General features: G+C 30.7%; 2 protein-coding genes across 3 annotated transcripts in view; one reads left to right on the top strand and one right to left on the bottom strand.

Annotated features, from left to right (window-relative positions):
• Positions 1-10,107, bottom strand: part of LOC144840230 (autophagy-related protein 9A-like) — a 209,063-nt gene extending 198,956 nt beyond the window's left edge. For both annotated transcript variants that reach the window (XM_078695975.1, XM_078695974.1), the window contains exons 1-15: positions 10,025-10,107; positions 7,591-7,759; positions 6,780-6,823; positions 6,147-6,211; positions 5,545-5,688; positions 4,858-4,993; positions 4,080-4,182; positions 3,516-3,615; positions 3,085-3,134; positions 2,867-2,951; positions 2,285-2,425; positions 1,766-1,828; positions 995-1,069; positions 656-765; positions 204-244 (exon numbers count right to left, since the gene is read on the bottom strand). In XM_078695975.1, the coding sequence (XP_078552101.1) occupies positions 204-244; positions 656-765; positions 995-1,069; positions 1,766-1,828; positions 2,285-2,425; positions 2,867-2,951; positions 3,085-3,134; positions 3,516-3,615; positions 4,080-4,182; positions 4,858-4,993; positions 5,545-5,688; positions 6,147-6,211; positions 6,780-6,823; positions 7,591-7,702 (1,269 nt within the window). In that variant the 5' untranslated portion in view covers positions 7,703-7,759; positions 10,025-10,107. The remainder of the gene's footprint in view (positions 1-203; positions 245-655; positions 766-994; positions 1,070-1,765; positions 1,829-2,284; positions 2,426-2,866; positions 2,952-3,084; positions 3,135-3,515; positions 3,616-4,079; positions 4,183-4,857; positions 4,994-5,544; positions 5,689-6,146; positions 6,212-6,779; positions 6,824-7,590; positions 7,760-10,024) is intronic.
• A 228-nt stretch (positions 10,108-10,335) lies between these two features.
• LOC144839489 (CCR4-NOT transcription complex subunit 9) lies at positions 10,336-15,420 on the top strand. The gene is made up of 9 exons (XM_078694868.1): positions 10,336-10,470; positions 11,134-11,267; positions 11,431-11,551; positions 12,004-12,091; positions 12,407-12,513; positions 12,817-12,912; positions 13,505-13,603; positions 14,017-14,108; positions 14,595-15,420. Exons 1-9 carry the CDS (start codon positions 10,444-10,446, stop codon positions 14,758-14,760), a joined length of 930 nt encoding a protein of 309 aa, XP_078550994.1. The 5' UTR covers positions 10,336-10,443; the 3' UTR covers positions 14,761-15,420.
• The last annotated feature ends 4,579 nt before the right edge of the window (positions 15,421-19,999 follow it).

Below are 19,999 nucleotides of genomic sequence, written 5' to 3'. Positions count from 1 at the left end.
AGAGAAAAATCACTAGCATTAACAAGTGACTTACTGACTAAGGGTGTCGCTTGTCAAATGAAGTTTGATTTATCATTAAAGGCCGATATATATTAGTACAAACAAACCTGTCAAATGCTTATTAAAGTCTACTATATACTAACAACACATCAAAAATGATAGTAATGGAAGTCAGATAAAAGAAAGTTTTATAACATTCTTACCTCATCAGGTATGAAAGTTCTGCAGACAGTTACAACCAAACCTAAGCATAACAGAAATGTGTGATAAGAATTGAACTAAACCAGATTTACTAGACTAAAGTTAATTAATAATTAACCAATGCACTATCTCAGCCGTAAACGAACTTTATTAAACATTTTTTTTCAAAATGATACTCTTACACATAAAATTCATAATAAATGGCAACTCTACTTGGCCAAATATAACACTCTAATACACATATAGCGTGCGCGCTATCAATCAGCTTAACAATCGTACTAACTAGGATTCTCCATAGGACGGTATAGCTAGGAATGGAATATAATATGTAATCTGTCTTTGGAATTTCTAATGTGGAATTTCCAAGGCAGATTGTTTTTATCTGGAATAAATTCATTGATTTCAATCCATTGATTTAATTGCTATATTTAATTAATTGTTGAATTGCATTTACCAAGTAATGTCATTAATGTTAGAACATGTTCCACAGTCAATACATCTTCATCATAAACTGTGAGAATAATTAAAACTGCTAAAATAGATCCAGCGAAAAATGCCAAATTCCTGCAAAAAGGAAAATATAAAATAAAGAATTAGACATTCATAATTGATATTCATAATTTATTTTATAATATGGAGCTTTCGATATATGACGATCAACGACTTAGAACCTATAAACTTACTGTGCAATAACTGTTAGTATACTGGACATAAATTACCTAAGGCCTATAAACTTACTGTGCAATAACTGTTAGTATACTGGACATAAATGACCTAGGGCCTATAAACTTACTGTGCAATAACTGTTAGTATACTGGACATAAATGCATTCAAGTATTTAGTAGCTGGTTTGTAACCACGATTTAACCTGAAAAAAAAAATCAAGTAATGAGGACTTGCACTGTAAATTTCTTTCTAGATATTTTACTTTATTCTTTTGATTTAGTTTTTGTGCTTATTTTATTTGTATCTCTATTGAGATCCAGCTACTACCATAGTATTATCATTTTTCAATAATTTTTTTTTTGATTTACAAATCAAGTAATGATGTGCAGTAAATTGTATGCTGATGGTAGTGCTGGCAATGCTTATTAAGCCTATTGTACATTAGCAAACAAACTAGTGTTTGCAAACTCTGAGTTAGCCACTGTTTGGAAAAGGTTGTGTTTACTGTAGGCCATTCATCCAAGGCAATCCAACAACAGGACGCTGAGCTCTCCTTGCCAAGTAAGGAACTCATAACAGTCCTTTGAACTTATGTCTGGTTGCGACAAATATCAATAGTACTGAACTATATACATATTCTATGCACTGTGTCTGTTAACCAAACATTTGAGGAAGCCAATTGGCCAATCGAAAATAAGTCAAAAAGTTTAGGAGATGTGGAACTGATCATGTCGCAGCCACAGATAAATCCTTTGATCTCCAGAGCTCAGCATCCTGTTGTTAGATTGCCTTGGTCCATCTGAGGTTCACATGACTACACTTTTCACATTGGCAAAGTTTGCAAACAAAGGTCTGCTAGGCTTAAAACGTTATAATCGATTCTCAAGTGTATACTAACCTAGCTTGGTACTCATGGTCCAACTCATTGAAATGTCTCAAGTAAAGTCTACCATATGATGACCTGCAAATTGTAAGTAGAAGTTTAAGTCAACAATACAGTAATGCTTTATGTCACTCACATACACAAGAAATACTCCATACAAACAAAGTATTTACTTTGATTCGATGTGCCTCAACATGGACATTCTAAACATGTAAAAATACTTTCAAAAGGAGGATATCCTACGTGTTTCTTCAAATAACAGATTAAACATTTTGGCAAATTTAGGCCTACATACAGTTCAAATTAGCAATTGAAATGACAGGTACCCATCTCTTGTATGTTATCAACAGTGAAAACTCATGAGGTAGATTTTGCTATGCACACATAGCATCACAGCAATTAACGGTAACGGCTGTACGGCGAGCGAACAGCGAAATCATAAATTTTGCAATTGTTATGATATCATATGTATCCCTAATACGTTGTCAAAATATGGTTCTCGGTAAAGTTGTCCTTCATTAAATTATTTCTTACCACTTTCTTGCACCGAGGAGTGCTGGATCTCTTTTTATCAGGTCCGCATAATGGAAAAATGAATACAAAACTTGCCATAGAAGAATAAATGGGCAAAGTACAAAGTTTGCAATGCCAATCCATAGAATGTGTTTAGATAATCTAATAAAAAGATAGATAAACAACACAGCTTTTATTATGGTCATATTCATAGAACATTTTTAAGTGTCAATCAAATTGGTTCTTAGCAAATAGTGATGCAACACCATCCCACCACAATACCTAGTGACACTCAAGATAAAATATGTTTGTCCGCACTGCATAATGTTTTAATTTTTGTGTAGTTTAAAGCTCTGTCTACACTATTAAACTTTATGTGACAACAAAATATGATGTGCCCATATGGACATGATGATGTCATATCACTATCATATTTGGGCACAACACCACCATATTTGGGCACATCACACTGTTATCAAACAAGTTTGTAGACAGCGCTTTAATTTAAGTTTGACTGCACCACTATTACGTATGTGAGATCAAAGGTCATTGTCAATAAAAAAATTTATAATATTTATCAATACCGATAAAAGTTTTACTTACTCTTCTGCCAATTTTTCTCTGTTAGAAGATCTTTTAAACTCCTCACGCAAATGCCAATAATTCTTGAATGGCGCCCATGGTCCCCCTTGATAATATATTACATAAATTATCAAGTCAAGAAAACATAATATGAGCATGTGTGCAAAATTCATAACAATTAAAATAGTGAATTTGTAATGGGAAGCTTGGTATGAAAAAACAATTATAAAAGTACTTACAAAATAATATAATTTCAAGATTGTATTTTAGTCCATTAGACAGATATACACTGAAAAATATTAAATTTTGTTATTAAAATATAAACATTCGAACAAATATACTCATTTACATGAAGATGCTCTTGCTAAATAAATGTGGAACTTGAATGAAATGAGATCAAACAAAATAGGAAACATTATGGGATATATCTGTTTTCCATTACTCTTTATTTATTCACAACTTGTTATTATTTAATCTTATAGCCTCCTGATTGGCTCAATGCATAACTAATCTGATTGACTCACTGATTGGATGTGACTATTAAACTCCCTCATTGGCTGACTATTTGTAACTCATTGGCTAATCCTAAAAGGTTGCTAATTATATTTATTTATGAATTAATAAATGTATAATGTTTAATATTCAATAACAGTAATTGTATTATACTCACACTTCACCTAAAAAGGGAACTCTAAACTTAAGAGGTAAAAGAGATTTATTAACCATTGCAACCATGTAATTCTTGAATCGCAGAATCCTATGATAGATGTCTGTAAATTATAGAAATCAAAGATATAAATAATTGAAGTCGATGCTTGTAATATACAAATATTTAAAAATAATTATCTGGTGGTATTCAGGGATGTACCAGTACTAGAGAAATATTGGGGTGATGTCAAAAAAAGGGTGGATGGGAAAAAATAAAAAGATACTTTTTGGTAACTAGAGGTTTATTGGGTGGGTACTATGCTGAAATTGGGCTGGGTGGAAGATCATAAAATAATATTTAGGGTAAGTAGAAAATTTGAAGGTGGGTGAGTTCCTGCCCAGCTCCGCCCAGCTCCACCCAGATAAATTAAACCCATGGGTATATGTTATGTTATGTTGGTACAGTGAATAAACCAGATCCATGTGTGGACCGAGGTTTTACGATTAATATGGGTTTATTGGTGTGAACATAATGTTGTATTGGTGAGTGGATTTCCAAAAGACATTTATCAAGTTTATCACCGACCTAACTCTGTTAAATCTTCTTTGTGTATACACATCCTCTGTTCAATTTGCACACGTTGCACTCTCTGAAGAACACTATGCCAAGTGTGATTTGGTAAATCATCCTACATACAATGTCAATTGAACAAATATTCTTTTTTAATTAAATAAATTATTAATATTCATACTGATATTGAACTCTCATTTCCACAAAAGTGAGTTATTATTATTATTATTAAAATTGGAAGAATTATTAAGTTATATGAGTCTTGGAATTACAGGCCAAGGCTACTGTAATTCAAAGATAATGTTTATTTTTTAGTGCTTGGAAGTCCAAAGCCTAGTGGACAGATATGATAACAAACACTTCACTCAGGCGCAGAATTGGTTAAAGCTTTAAATGGCATAAAAATGGCAAAAAAAAAAACACAAATGAATATTGCTTTTAGATATTTATTATTTATTTTTTGCAAATGTTTCCAGTTTGATGATGTTATTGTTTTGCTGAATAAGATATTTTTTCCCCTTTCAGCTATTACTATTTTCAGCACTGATATTTATATTTTTAGCACTGATATTGCTATTTTTAGTGCTGCTATTGCTATTTTCAGCACTGATAATTCTATTTTTAGCACTGGTATTGCTATTTTTAGCGCTGACAGTGATACTTTTAGTGCTTCTATTTTAGTACTGCTATTGCTATTTCTAGCACTGATAGTGACATGTTTAGTGTTGCTATTGATATTAATAAAATGGTGTGAAAATAAACATTTGAGTACAAAATAAACACAAGAACTTACAGTTTGAATTTTGAGAGCAGTAAGAAAGAAGGAGCGTATTTCCCAATACTTCAATGCATTGTAGACGACACGGGTGAAGCGATGCAACCAAAATATGATTGCAATTATTAAACTGATTACTAATACTGGATCTAAACTACAAAAAAAAAACAACAAAACATGATAATCTAAAGCTCTGTCTACACTATCAAACTAATTTGACAAAAAGTGTGATGTGCCCCAAAATGGTAGTGATATGCCCAAATATGGTAGTGTTATGACATCAACATGTCTATATATGGACACATCACATTTTGTATCACATAAAGTTTGATAGTGTAGACAGGGCTTAAGAATATACATAATAAACATAGATGCCATTCATCACTGGATTTTCTCAGATAATAGGCACATACTGTAATAATTATTAATGTACTAAATAATCTCAATACATTATTACAATATAATATTGTAAGACAGATATAAAAAGGCAAAATGTACAGGTACAAAATAGTACCTCATCTAGAGATAGACTAGTTTGATATAGAAATTATAAACCAATGTCGAAACAAACTTATAAATGAAGAAATTATAATAAAGACAAATACAAACGACGAATACATAACCGAGCATTACCATCCATAAATACTGGAGAGAAGAAATTAAAAAACATGAAAGCCTATTAGAAGAAAGCAACACCATACTTACTGACTAAAACATTGGTTTAATGGTTCAATGGTATCTGATATTGTTGTTTTGTTGTGTAAACCATTTACTTTTTCACCAAACAGTACAGGATAATTAACACATTGTAGCATGAATAGTGAGAACATCACAATGAATATAAATTGCCTGAAATAAAAAAAAAGGTTATTATTGTTGAGATGGTTTTGAATTTGAAATTTAACGAAAAGCACATGTTTATTAAAGTGTGAGATATCTACTAGTGTAATACCGTTCTGTTTAAATTTAAACATTTAAAAATTATTGCAATTTAAAAGGTAAAAATTTAGAGCTTTGTTGGCTCCTTTTAATAAGGAGTGATATTAAGATTACCAGTGACCAGTAAAGTATAGTTAGTAAAACTGTTATAAATAATAAATAAAAATATATATAATTTCAAAGGCTTTTAAGAGACATAAGTAAGATTGTATAGGTACAATATCTGTATCCTCTTTCGTGACATTTAAATAAATGTGAAGTTGAATTTACTTCCAAGGCCTCTGTTAAACTACAGCTGATGCCATAAATACCATATACTTTTATTATTTACTACACAATAATATGAAGATAAATAAAAATAATCTTACACAAGTTCTAGTATTTGTGAGAGCATCATGCAGGCATAACCATGTTTCTGATGGTACTGGTAAATGTAAATAAACTGTTAAGGTCAAATTATCATGAAAAGGATATTGGTTTATATTGTACAGTGAACGCTAACCTTTGGCAATTAATAGTTTCATGGGAAATTTTCATTATGGAGAGTTTCGTTTTGGATAGTTGCTTTTAACTATGTCTGTCAAGTAATTTCAAATAATTAAAACATTAAGTATGATTTGAAAGTAATATTGTCTTTTCATTTTGGGAACTCTTTAAAGATTTGCCTGATTAAAATACAGACATCATTACAATCATGTTTGAATACAGAGCATCTACTGTACTTACTAATAGTATGGTGAAAGGGCTTTCGCAATTCGTAGGCTCGTTCGTATTGTGGAACAGATTTCAAAGCGATACAACATCCAGCTTTTTTATTAAATTTTTACCCAGCATAATATAAAAATTATTTGTTTATCGGCGCTATATAAAAAAGAGTATAGAACTTAGAAAGTTGATTCAGATAACGTGATATTTTCTACTGTTCAGATTTATTTAATAGATTGTTTATCTTACAAAATTAAGCCAATCAAAATTGAACAATATCAAAATTCAAAGGATATTCTAGTGAAAAATTCATCCAGGTTCTCAATATGATTCCATGGAGCTGAAAGAAAAAAAAACAATGCATGAATTGCTTAAATAATGTCTACACTATCAAACTAGTTTGACAAAAAAAGTGTGATGTGCCCAAATATGGTAGTGCTGATATGCTTAAATATGGTATAGTGATATGACATCATCATGTCCATATATGGGCACATCACATTTTTTTGTTATATAAAGTTTGATAGTGTAGACAGAGCTTTACATTAAATTGGGTATACAAGTGAAGCTGGGTAAGCTATTATCTATGATAGTTCACTATCACATTAAAATAAGGTTATCTTCATCTAGTAATAAATATAAATGTAGGTGTGTAAAGTGGATGTTACAGTGTATTAACCTCAATTTGATGGACAGTAGTGCCAGATATGTGAGCAAAGAGATACTAAAAGTATGGTACAATACAAATGTCAAGCCATGTGATGTACGGTACAGTACAATGCTAAAATAATTTCTTTGTTTGGAACTTTTTTAATTCTTCTATGACGTGTTCTGAAGTAGTTAAACCAGAGTCCTGATGGTCGTATTGAACAATCACACTTATGTGAGATATTTGACTTTAACTGAATATTTTATTAAAATAATTTTTACTATACAAGTTAATAATAATAAATATCTTAAGAATTTCTCTTAAAAAAAGTGGTAATGCAAATGAGGTTTAGTGCGTGTTTTACCATGTATACACTTTCTACAACAAAGTTAATTTAATTTATTTTCACAGTCATTAATAGAACAATTGATAGTAGTACAATTCTGTACTTATTTCACCTTTTCCATTATCGGGAACATGATGGTCCAAGACATTTCTTTCATCTGGTGGTGAATCATCGTCGTCATGGAATGTTTCCAGTCTGCGATACCCTGTCTCTAGATGTTCCATCTTTCCGTACGTTTAACACCCACACCAATAATCACCACTTCTGTTGTTTAATGTTTACTAAAGGTAAATAAAAAATAATAATTTTGTAATACTACAAACAAATTCAGTTGCAGATTTGAAGTTTAGTCCATAAGCATCCATGGACATTCAATACCAAACAAACCAGATGGTTATTTAATTTTAAAAATTTGTTGGTAAAAAAATATTTAAGATTTATTTATTAATTTAAAACATTTAAATTAAAAAAAATAATAATTCAAAGATGCTAAAAAAAAAATTTGAGCAAATAATATTATTTTTTTTTAAAGATTTACAGTATTAATTTAAAACATAACCTTTGCCCTGTACGTTACGGTTGAGAGAATTTTTAAGAAAAAAAGGATTCGAACGAAAATGATCGAGTTGAAAATATCTTTTTCAGTTATTAATTAAGCCATAATATTATTTATACTTATTTAAAGAGTTAATTTAAAACATTTATATAAAAAAAACAAAAATTCAAAGATAACGGAAAATCGGTCGTATAAATGATATCGTAAGACGAGTCATCTATTGAGATCGGGCCTCCAAAAAAAACCCATTTCTGTAGGAAATTGGTGAGAAAATATGATGTTAAGTAAAGCCATGGGTTTGATGTGGTTCATTGTGATTCTGTGTGGTTTGATGGGGAATTTGTCGAACCAACATATGGTGGTAAAGTACCTGTAGGCTGTCTTGGAATGTTTTCCCAGAATTGACAACTCTCAACATTTTGAAATCATGCCTTAATTGTGTGTGATTTTAACAATGAAAATTGTGCAAGAACCAATTATGATAAATTAAAATTCTGTGACATTTTTTTTTATATTAATTACTTTCATTTTGCTTATAAATACTGTATGCATAATACAATGGAAATTGTCCAAGAACCAATTATGATTAATTTTGTCATCCGATTTCATGTTTCTCTGACTATAACTAAAATATTAAAATTTAAATGCTGTGAACGTTTTTTTTTAATTAATACTTGCATTTAGGCTTATAAATACTGTATGCACAGTGCATAACTTAAAGACCCCTTCCCTGCAATTTTGGACGTTTTTTGGAAAATAATACATATATATCACTTTAAAAACATTAAACCATGTCATTCCTTGTCTTAAATGTACGTTTTATGGTAAATTATGATAAAAAGTGAGAAACAATGCACTACCTAAGTAGCTCGCGGCGATCGACCTCTCGTGGACGGTCTTAGGCCTAGCCTAGCTAGGCTTAGTTTTGTAGGCCTAGCTGGTAAACATCGGTAACGTACGAACATCGTACGCTAGCTTTATACCTAGCCTGACGTTGTATAGTTGCTGCATTAATTGTCTTTCTATTTTTGCCAGACTCCGTTGATACAAATTGGGGAAAACCCGGTATTTTCGCTGAAAAGTTAGGAGTCTTCCATTTGTTTTGGCCTCACGATCGATCGAAAAGTGGGCGAATTACAGGTGAAAAACAAAAATATCAATCCGCGCGCAATGCATTTTGGGATTTATAGCGGGCCGCTATAATTATTAGAATCGACTTATTTTTCACATTTTTAACCGTTTAAAGACGAATAAAGTTATCGCAATAGGACCATATAGTATTATTTTTACATTAAATATAGTTTGTGATCTTAAATTAGATCTAAAAAACGTAGGGAAGGGGGCTTTAACTTTTTAATTTACAGTATATAAAATTATAGACATAATTAATAACAACAGTTAATTGCTTATAAATATGTACAGTATAACTTAACTTTTTAATCATTGAGTTATATAAGATCATAATAACATTTAATAATAACAATTTAATTACTTAAATGCTTTGCTCTCTATTTAATTATGAGAAGCCTTTCCAGTCTCACACTCAGTCTTTGTTTGCTTTGCTCTTTGTTTGTTACCGTATGTGTTTGCATACTTTTTGAGGTACTTACTTAAATTAAAATATAATTTTATATAGGCGAGTGATGATAATGATAATTCAGTAAGTAAAGTAGTAGAAGTACTTAATATTATTATAAGAGGATTGGGACTATGCCTAGCTAGCCTTCTACTCTAGCAGTATTTTAGGCCTATGCATACTTACTACCTAACCTAGCCTAGGCCTAGAGTCTACTCTATGAATGGTTTTTTTTTAGGCCAGGCACACAGGCCAAACAACAAGCAGTCACAACAAAACAAGAAAACTTCGTTTGCGAGTTCATTTTATTTATTACCTATAAATGATTGTATAATTTTTCATATAATAGTAAAGATACACAGTTCACTGTTATTATCTACACTGTGTTATAAATGAAATGGAACTATTACTTACTGCATTTATAGTTATGTTTTATGATGAATATAAATAGAAAAGGACGTAAAATCCGTTTTCTCAATAAAATACCAGTGACGAAATGTTTACAAATTATATTGACCTTTAGCCTAGATTAAGGAACGGCAAAATATTATTAATTATTTTAACAGTGTAAAATAGAAATTAAATAATAAAAAAATATTATAACGTTTTATAATACTCTAAAACTATTAAACTAATCAATTAAGAGAAAGTAACATATTTTTTTAACTAACAAAATACAAATTTATTTCTTGTTTAACCTTTGCCCTGTTCTTCGTTACGGTTGAGAGAATTTTTAAGAAAAAAAAGAAGGATTCGAACGAAAACGATCGAGTTGAAAATATCTTTTTTAGTTATTAATTAAGCCATAATATTATACTTATTTAAAGAGTAAAATGCACTCACTCACAAGTGTGCAACAGGTATTTTATGTTTATTTTGTTTTAATAATCGATAACGATTTCCCTACCTAGTTTTTAGGCTAAATTATTATCATGAGTGAGTCAGTCGAACTGTTTTTTACTGTCGGCTGCGTAAGCCTGTAGGCCTATCTAGACTAGCCTGGAATCAGGCTGCAATGGCCGTTTCGGCCAAGGGACGACTAATCCAGAGACGTTTCGGCCAAAGTTTCTTGGGCCATTTTTGGCTCAAATTTTGAGGGCCGAAAGTGATGCAGTGATGATAATTGATGATTGTGTAATACTGTATGTGCAATTCCAAATTGCAAAAGGATTTCTTTGCGCAATTTGATGCAAAATACTCAATTTAAATTGTGAAAATAGTATTTGATCAAACAAAAGATCGATAACCTTACTTAAGCTATATTATATCCTACATTGATATTAAATAATGCAACAAATCATAATATTATTTGTTAGGCCTAGCCTAATATTAAATAACTTAACAGAATAAAATTGTTTAAATATAAAATAAACCTGGTACTGGCCTATAATACTATTATAGGCAATATAGACCACTACTGACTAATAAAACTATACTGTCTGTACCATGAACCCTATAGACTAATTAATTGAGAACGCTGACAGAACAATAATACAAATTTGTTTCCATACTTCACATTACAGAGACTTGGTACAACAGCTATTCCAAATACAAATACACCGCCAACATTAGCTCCAGTTGATAGAGAAAAAATCTACCAATGGATCGTGGAACTAACCAGTCCAGACACAAGAGAAAATGCACTATTAGAATTAAGGTAAAAAAGTTCTGAATAAATCCACATATTTTTGAACTTTTTGTCCCCCCCCCCCCCCCCCTGGGTTTAGCTCGTAGTTGTTATACCACTGTACATATTAAATTATTTAAAAATACTATCTAAAATTATGATTTAATAATTTTTATTTCATTTTTGTTTGCAGTAAAAAGCGAGAGGTTGTACCCGACTTGGCTCCTATGTTATGGCACTCATTCGGTACAGTCGCAGCTTTACTTCAAGAAATTGTCAATATTTATCCTTTTATAAACCCACCAAGTTTAACAGTAAGTGTTGAAATGATTAAACTATATACTATGATGGAAAAAATATCTTCAAATTAAGCAGCTTCAGTATTTTATCATCTTAATTTGTTCAAAAAGTCATATGGTTTTAGAAGAAGAGTTTTGAATAGTGGAAATGATCTTGTTAGGTGTACTATGAACTATCTGTTACGGTCTTCAAATCTCTTCACTAAATGGGAGAAAATCCTATTTTTCGTTTAGTGTTATTTGTTGTATATTAAATTTTTATTCTGAAATAAAGTGATCAACCAATCAATATCGTGACAAGTGTGTTTTTAATTCTTGACTTGATCCAGACTGCATACTTTGGTATAATATATGTTGCTTTCAGTCAGGAATAAATGTCTTATCAGTTAATCAATTCTGTAGTACCGTTTTATCTGCTACAGTATTATTAATTTTCATTTTTAAACGTTTTTATTCTTCTCTTATAGGCTCATCAATCAAACAGAGTATGTAATGCATTGGCATTGTTGCAGTGTGTGGCCTCTCATCCCGAAACAAGATCAGCATTTTTACAAGGTTAGTTTATAGCTTTCACAACAGTTCATCTATCCTAGTTTACTATGGTAATAAGGAAAGACCAAGTTAACTCTATTTCATAAATCACACAATTCTCTTTACACAAATAACTATTTAAGGATTTCCCTTTTATAGATAGGAGAATTTTAACATTTTTTGGTGTTCTTAACCTAAAGGTTGGTTTCCACTAGGACAAGCGCGTTGATCAATGATAGGTGACAGTTTGAATAATCCATCTAGTGGGAACCAAGCTTTGAAATACATTGACTTAAAAAATAATATAACCTTGAATACAAATATATTTTATACTTTCAGCTCATATTCCTCTATTTCTTTATCCATTTTTGCATACGGTCAGCAAAACAAGACCATTTGAATATCTCCGATTGACCAGTTTAGGGGTCATCGGAGCACTTGTAAAGGTAAGTCAAGGAGGAAAGTGGTATATTTTATCATTTAATATTATTGATAATATATTAGAATTGCACACAAAATTAATTACAAAATGTTATATTTGATAATTGTGTGTCACGTCGAATTTTTAATATTCGCATATTTTAGTACCTGTTATACTTTTTAATAACGTTTGATGGATCAGTTATTATAACAACTATTATTGCAAAGTGTGACAGGTATCACAAAGTGCGCTGATTATTACAAAAATAACCAATGTGAAATTCTGTTTTGGTTTTGTTTTACTAATGATTTATTTTAAATTTTCATAGACTGATGAACAAGAGGTGATAACTTTTCTACTTACAACTGAAATTATTCCACTTTGCTTAAGAATTATGGAAAGTGGTAGTGAATTATCAAAAACGGTAAGCTATAGACCTTTGACAAGATCGCCTAACATTTATAATTCCTAATTTTTACTATACTGCATGTTTTATCTGGAATAGTCACTTCATAATCGCTTTGCTTTTCTTCCTTATATCTATATTATCTTTTTGAATGTTATACTAACATTATATAAACGTACATGACACATTTGAATATTGCATCATACAACTAATAAAATATTTCTGTCAGCTGAAAGTCGTAGTTACAGTAAAAGTCATGTCGGGTTCATTCTACAGTCGCCATAGATTGAATTCTTCGTCAGTACATTATATGAATGGATGGCTAGTTGGTGACATAAATGCTAGTTGATCATACCCAGTACCATTCTGATCTGAAACCTCACCATCATCTTCTGAAATTTAAATATGCAATTTTTAATGATTTGCCAAAAATAGACACTTTCCATACCTATTTGCAGATATCATTTATAGATTCTTTGCTTTTATGTACTTTTATTTTTCTTTGTTTAAAGCTTGAGTCCCTGCCAACTGAATAACAAAATAATGCTTAATTATTGCATTGCGTCTACAACCTTTGTTTCAAACCAATTCAATTTTGTTTGTCTTTCAGGTTGCAACATTTATTTTACAGAAGATTCTACTGGATGAAACTGGGTTATCGTATATTTGTCAAACTTATGAACGTTTCTCACATGTTGCAATGATACTAGTAAGTGCAGTATATTGTGTGGCTTAAGCTCTGTCTTACACTATAAAGCTAGTTTTGAAAATGATGATGATGTGCACGAATATGGTAGTGATAATGACATCATTGTGTCCATATATACTGTATGGGCACATCACAAAAAAAAGTTTGATAGTGTAGACCGAGCTAATGTTGTTGACAAAAATAGACCATAGAAAAAAAGCATACCTGGTCCACAATATTTTTTTTTAATTTACCCATTTTACACTTCAAATGAAAATATACTATAGCTACATTGAAATAGAGATAGAGGGCTCTTGTCACAACAATATCACATTGTCAAAGCCAAGATCAGTGTATTTTACAACATCAGGCTGAAAAAAAATACAAAACATTTTTTAAACCTAATGATTATATTTGTTTTTCGTTTCTTTTAGGGTAAAATGGTGTTGGCTCTGGCAAAAGAGCCATCAGCCAGGTTGTTGAAACATGTTGTTAGATGTTATCTAAGACTCTCTGATAACCCCAGGTATACTCCTTGTTTACAGGTTTTTTGAAACCTTTTAGTAGAAAACTTTTCACAATTATAACCAGTTTGCATAATATAATAACTATCAAACTTTATGCGACAACAAAATGTGATGTGCCCATATATGGACATGATGACATCATATCAGTACTATATTTTGGCACATCACACGTTTTTGTTAGTTTGATAGTGTAGACAAAGCTTAAGAACAGTGCCTGGGACAAAGAAAAAATGCTTCATGATAGAGCCTAGTTATACCTGGATTAAGATGAAAGATCTTTCAAAATCCCTGTCCAATAATGGTGTAATCCGTGAACCCAGACACTAAATTTAATTAGCAATCTTTATAATTTGAAAATAGACCAGACAGAATCAGATGGCCTCTTTTGCCACTCCTTGGCGAAATCAAGGTATTTGTTGCCTTTTATTGTTTGTATGTGTGTTGAAATTTATGAAATAAAGTAATTCATTCATTTTTTTTTTCAGAGCACGAGAGGCCCTTCGACAATGCCTGCCTGATCAGTTAAAGGATAGTACATTTGGTGTTGTACTCAAAGATGACAACTCAACTAAAAGGTGGCTAGCTCAACTGATTAAGAATCTCACAGACGCTGGTGTTGGTGACCCTAGGGGAATTCCCCTTCCACAGTGATGACCTCAACACTCGCCTACATTAGAGAATTCTCTACAGTATAAACATTCGACTGGGCTGTTAATCACTCCATCTAATTATCACACTCTATGCTGTTTATGTGCATTGAAGTTTGATGACCGCGTGATGTTTGCGAGTGAACAGTCAAATATGCCTAGCGACAGTTAAATACTTTGTTAGATAGAAGGGATTCCCCTTTCGCAATGACCACCTCAGCATTGAGCTACAAAGGGCAACTTTCCTTCTCACAGTGACAATGTCAATATTATTTAGCCGCACAAGAGGAACTCCACAGTGACAATCTGAACTGTACAAGTACAAGATTGAGTTTCTTATTCTCGGAATCATTTTTTTATTCGTAACAAGAAAGAATGTGTAATAATTGTTTTAATTTATTTTTACAAATTGAAATCCAATTCCAATTTACTATTTTACAAACAATTTTATTTTTACATGTTACTTGTTAGTTTATATTCAATATATTAATTATTTTATTTTTTTGAAAAGCAAATATTAATTTTTATTCTTTGCTCAGTTAAAATGATTTAATCCAAATGAAATTTACATGTTTTCCATTCTGTTACATTCAGTATTTTACTAATGTTATTTCAGTTTATAAAATAAAAACAATTTTTTAAATTGTTTTATTGTATATTGTTAGTGTTTGTTTTTTTAAATGATTCATTTCATTACAAAATAGAAGATCAACAGTGTTTTCTCTTCATTTAAAAAAACATGAAATTCGTAGTTTTGTTGTATATTGCTACAATATTTTTTTATATGGAAAGAAAGCCATGTAAATAAATGTATTAACTTTTCAGAATTACTTTATTTAGTAAACCATGCAAACAAGAAATAAATGTTTTACAATTAATATTATGAAGTTTTTCTATTTTATTTAAAACTTTGCAAGTTTAACATTAATGGTTTAATCAAATCATACACCATGTTTCAACACAAGTATCAGAGGTGACATGAACTCGTATCACTTTGTTGGCCGAAACGTCACTTTAGACCAAATCAACGATTGTTAATTGTTATGTTAATTTACATTTTCTGTGGTATTTATCAAGATAGGCTAATATATATGGCCTTGTTAAAGGTGTTTGAACCAAGGCAAGCAATCCAAACAAATATTAGCGGTATACGACAATAGTGCATTTTTTATTAACTAACTACATGTATTGGATTGTTTTCGTAAAATTTAAAAAGTAATATTCATGTTCTGTGCCTGATGTGGGAAGGGATGTATAAAAAATGAGGTTAGGGCGTCATCACATTCACTAATTGGTTTTGCTGATTTATATTCAATACAATTACTTTTCCCATGGAGTATATATAGTCGTGAAGTTAGACATATTCTTGTTTCGTAACGTATCAGACTCACCCAACATTGGTAATATAAAGTCGACCAACAGTTATTTCGCCCTTTGCCTTTGTATAAGCATATTCACAAAGCCTATAGCCAGAAAAAACTGTATTCATAAATTCACTAAGCCTACTGTAATTTTCACAATTGTCATTTTTAGACTTGCAGTCTATGATTATGTAGAAATGACATCGCAATCAAGACGAATCAAAGATACAGCTTCATAAAAAAGAATTTAACAAGTAAGCATCATAAAAAAGATTGTTATTGAACATCAATATGAAATTCAAATGTGAACACTGTGGAAAAAAATTTGAGTTAAGTGATTTGAAAGAGCATTTAGGAATACATGTGCATTTTAAAGAGTTAAAATGTGAAAACACAAACGATGTTGAGCCACAAGATGAGACACCATAGGCTACATACTATATATACAAACATACATGAAATTTCACCAAGCGAGAAACTGGTTTGTTTTTAGTAAAAATTAGGAGGCAAACATGTTTTTTGTTATAACGTTATATCCAGTATATGAGCTGCCCATTCTGTGCAAACATTACATTCTTCTAATATATTATACAAATCTGTGTTTGAAAAGTAATATAAGAATTAATCACCTTGTATTTATGCCTATAATAATTTTAACATCTTTATAATGATAATTTCCATCGCTTATTTCTTATATCACTTTATACTTGGAGTGGTTTAAATGTTAAACTTATTATCAGCAACTGGCAGTTACTAACATTGGATTAATGTCATGTGTATTTTCAGCATTTATAATAATGATAAATTTAAAAACTATAAATTAGTTATAATGTTTCATTCTTTTCTTAGTCACGGCTTGTAACAATATTTTCTGTGCCAGCGACTATTAATTGGTTTGATTGAACTTTGGTTTTCATTGATTTTGTTACTCTCATTTTTAAAATCTTCTGTTTAATTAATTTCTTGACTAGGTCACGTCCACATGTGGATTTTCAATAGTCTCGGCCAATCAAAGTACAGTAGGCCAACTATTAAGCGATGTCAGCCATTATTTCCGCTTGGTCTGAGTGGATGAAGGCCACTGCTACTTTATTTGTTCATTGGTTATTTTTATGCAGGCAGCGAAAGAACTGGACAAAGACTGGGAACGGCATGGTATTGGTAGGTACAACCACAACTTAATTGTTTTATGTATTTTTGGATCAGGTGCCGTTTTCGGCCACCTCGACTTGTATGGACTATACCATTATAAAAAGATGGGAAAATAGGGGTGTCCCATTTATTAATTGAGTTGGTTAATGTGTTAAAATACTGCTGCTTTTGTTCTTTTGTTTAGTGCATTATGTTTCACCAACAAAGGGAAACAACTACGCCCTGCATGCTGTAGAATTAATTTCAGTTTTCAAGTTAATAGGCCTACAGTATATTATGGCTCTTTATTTCTATATAATTTTTAGGCATCCTTCCTTAATATATTAGGTGGATTCCCTAAGGTGGATATTGAATATTTTTTACGGATTTATAGATACAGAAAGTATATAAAGAAAGTTTTTATTCCAGTTACAAATAAAAAATATAATTTACCTAACGATAACACAGTAGTACATTTAATAAAATGACAGTAGTACATTTAATAAGATCTATCACATACTGATTATTAGGTAATCAGTAAAACAAATAAACATTATAATTTTGTCAATGAATCTGTACCATTTTGTTCCCAGAAAACACAGTGTTTGACATTGCGTGTTTTTAGGTTTGGTTTTTCTAAAACGTTTTAAACACGTTTTTAAACGTTTCTGTGTAGAAATACATGTTCTAATTGAACAACGTTTGCATCAAAACGTTATAATAGCGAATGCAAAACGGAGCTGATAATGTCGCCATGAAGAGGATGATTGGTGTCTTCCAATATAATCGGCAAGCCGTTCGCTGTAGAACGAGTCAAGCATTTGCATAGACAAATCAATTACTTACGATATTTTAATATCGATTGTACTGTAGTATTTAGGATGTTTTGATTCCGATTGTACTGTAGTATTTAGTTGTATTGTAGTTTAACATGTTTTAATTCCGATTGTATTGTAGTACTTAAGATTTTCTAATTTCGAATCCGATTGTAAATTCTAAAATTTAAAGTGTTTAAATCCAGATAGGAATAACACAGGCCTAGTATTTAATATGCATTAATTTTGATTATACTGTAGTGTTTAGTTTAGTTTTTATATATAATAAGTAAGTATACCTACTTATATAGTTTTTATTTATTTATTCAAAGGAATCACCTTTATATCGGTGTCACACATTTATCAGTTAATGGTGCATCCAATTTACAAATAACATAAGCCACAAAGTTCTAAATACTAATACATAACATCAAAACAAAATGTAAACTAATTAATTAATTAGATCTGTATGAAAATACATAATACGTAAATTGTACAATATATAACTACAAAAATAAAAACAGAACAACAAAAATACAGGATAGGCCTAATAAATAAATAAAACTTACAGATATCAGGAAAGAAATAGGTGCTGCATAGGCAGGATCATGTATAAAAATAATAATCAGGTACCTGATGATGACCTATGGTCGAAAGTACTAGTATAATAAATATTTTATTTTGAGGCAGAAACAAGAAATTTGTCTGTTAAACTTACAGATACATCCTCATAGAGATGTCTGTAGCTTGTTTACTATATTAATAAATTAGTTGAGAGAGGTAATGCTGATAAAATTGTAGATCTAGTAACCCATGCTTTCATTAAATATTTTTTACAATAAAAATCAAAGATTTTTCCTAATGTTTCATTTTCAGTGAATAAATAATTGTCTAGCATAAAATGGTGTTTTAATTCCTGAGATCCAACAAAAATTATCCCAGTACATACTTAATTATTGTCTAACAGGGTTTAATGAAGGACATTTAAATAAAAAATGATTTACTGTTTCTTTTTCGTTAGTACTACACATCTTACATAATCCTGTGTTATGATTTGACGACCCTCAAGATCTAGAGAGTTTGATCTTGCTTTAAATTTTAAATTGATACTCTTAAAATTAGTTTTATCTAACAAATATTGTTCAAGGTTTGGAGTTCCTTTATACATAGTATATTCCGTTAACGTTGTTTTGCATTGGGCCTTTGAAAACCACTCGTTATGATCAACTTGTTTATTATTTTTCCTAAATGGCTTTATCCAGTTAGTAGATGGTTCTTCATTAAATTTGTCTATAACATTTGTTTTATTTAAAATATCTTTAGTTAATATAGTACTATTGTTACAAAATCTTGGCATTCCCTAACACAGTACCTAATAATAACATGCCTTATAAAAAGTACATGCATTGCTAGTTTTTGATGTTTTGTATGGTTCCTTGTAGTTTGTACTGTAGGTTACATAACAGAACAATTGTATTGTCTTCCCATTCAATAGACACCCTTCTCTACATAAAACATAATACACCACACCCCTATCATAATAATGGTATAGTCCATATAAGTCAAGGTGGCCGAAAACGGCACCTGATCCAATTATAACTCCATGATTTAATAATCATCAAGCCAACAAGCTTGTCAACAATACACAAACAAAAATGGTATATTCAACAAAAATGTATTTTTTGCTTTCATTAAAATTGTAATGTAATTATCAATAATGGCCTTGGGTCGTTATCAAACTGCACTTTTAAAGTTATTGGTTGGTCAATTATTTGCCTATAGTCTCGGCCAATCAAATTTAAGTACTGTACAGCATAGTCTAATTGTTATAGGTGTTTTTTCTTTGTTAGAATATCCTTGGATAAAACTGTTGTTTGCTAAGTTTTAAGCAGGCAGTGAAACAAACAATGGCAATCACTGAGAAGACGGCAGTATT

This window comes from Antedon bifida, chromosome 4 (genome assembly GCF_963402885.1).
Source record: "Antedon bifida chromosome 4, ecAntBifi1.1, whole genome shotgun sequence".
Lineage (NCBI taxonomy): Eukaryota > Metazoa > Echinodermata > Crinoidea > Comatulida > Antedonidae > Antedon > Antedon bifida.
This window is presented reverse-complemented; position numbering and strand designations above follow the sequence as displayed.

Excerpts from the sequence above, each read along its gene's own strand:
- LOC144839489 (XM_078694868.1), top strand. The coding sequence starts at position 10,444 with ATGCACTCACTCACAAGTGTGCAACAG. Across the intron at positions 11,268-11,430 it reads AATGCACTATTAGAATTAAG|TAAAAAGCGAGAGGTTGTAC; the intron begins GTAAAAAAGTTC and ends TTTTGTTTGCAG. Across the intron at positions 14,109-14,594 it reads AGACTCTCTGATAACCCCAG|AGCACGAGAGGCCCTTCGAC; the intron begins GTATACTCCTTG and ends TTTTTTTTTCAG.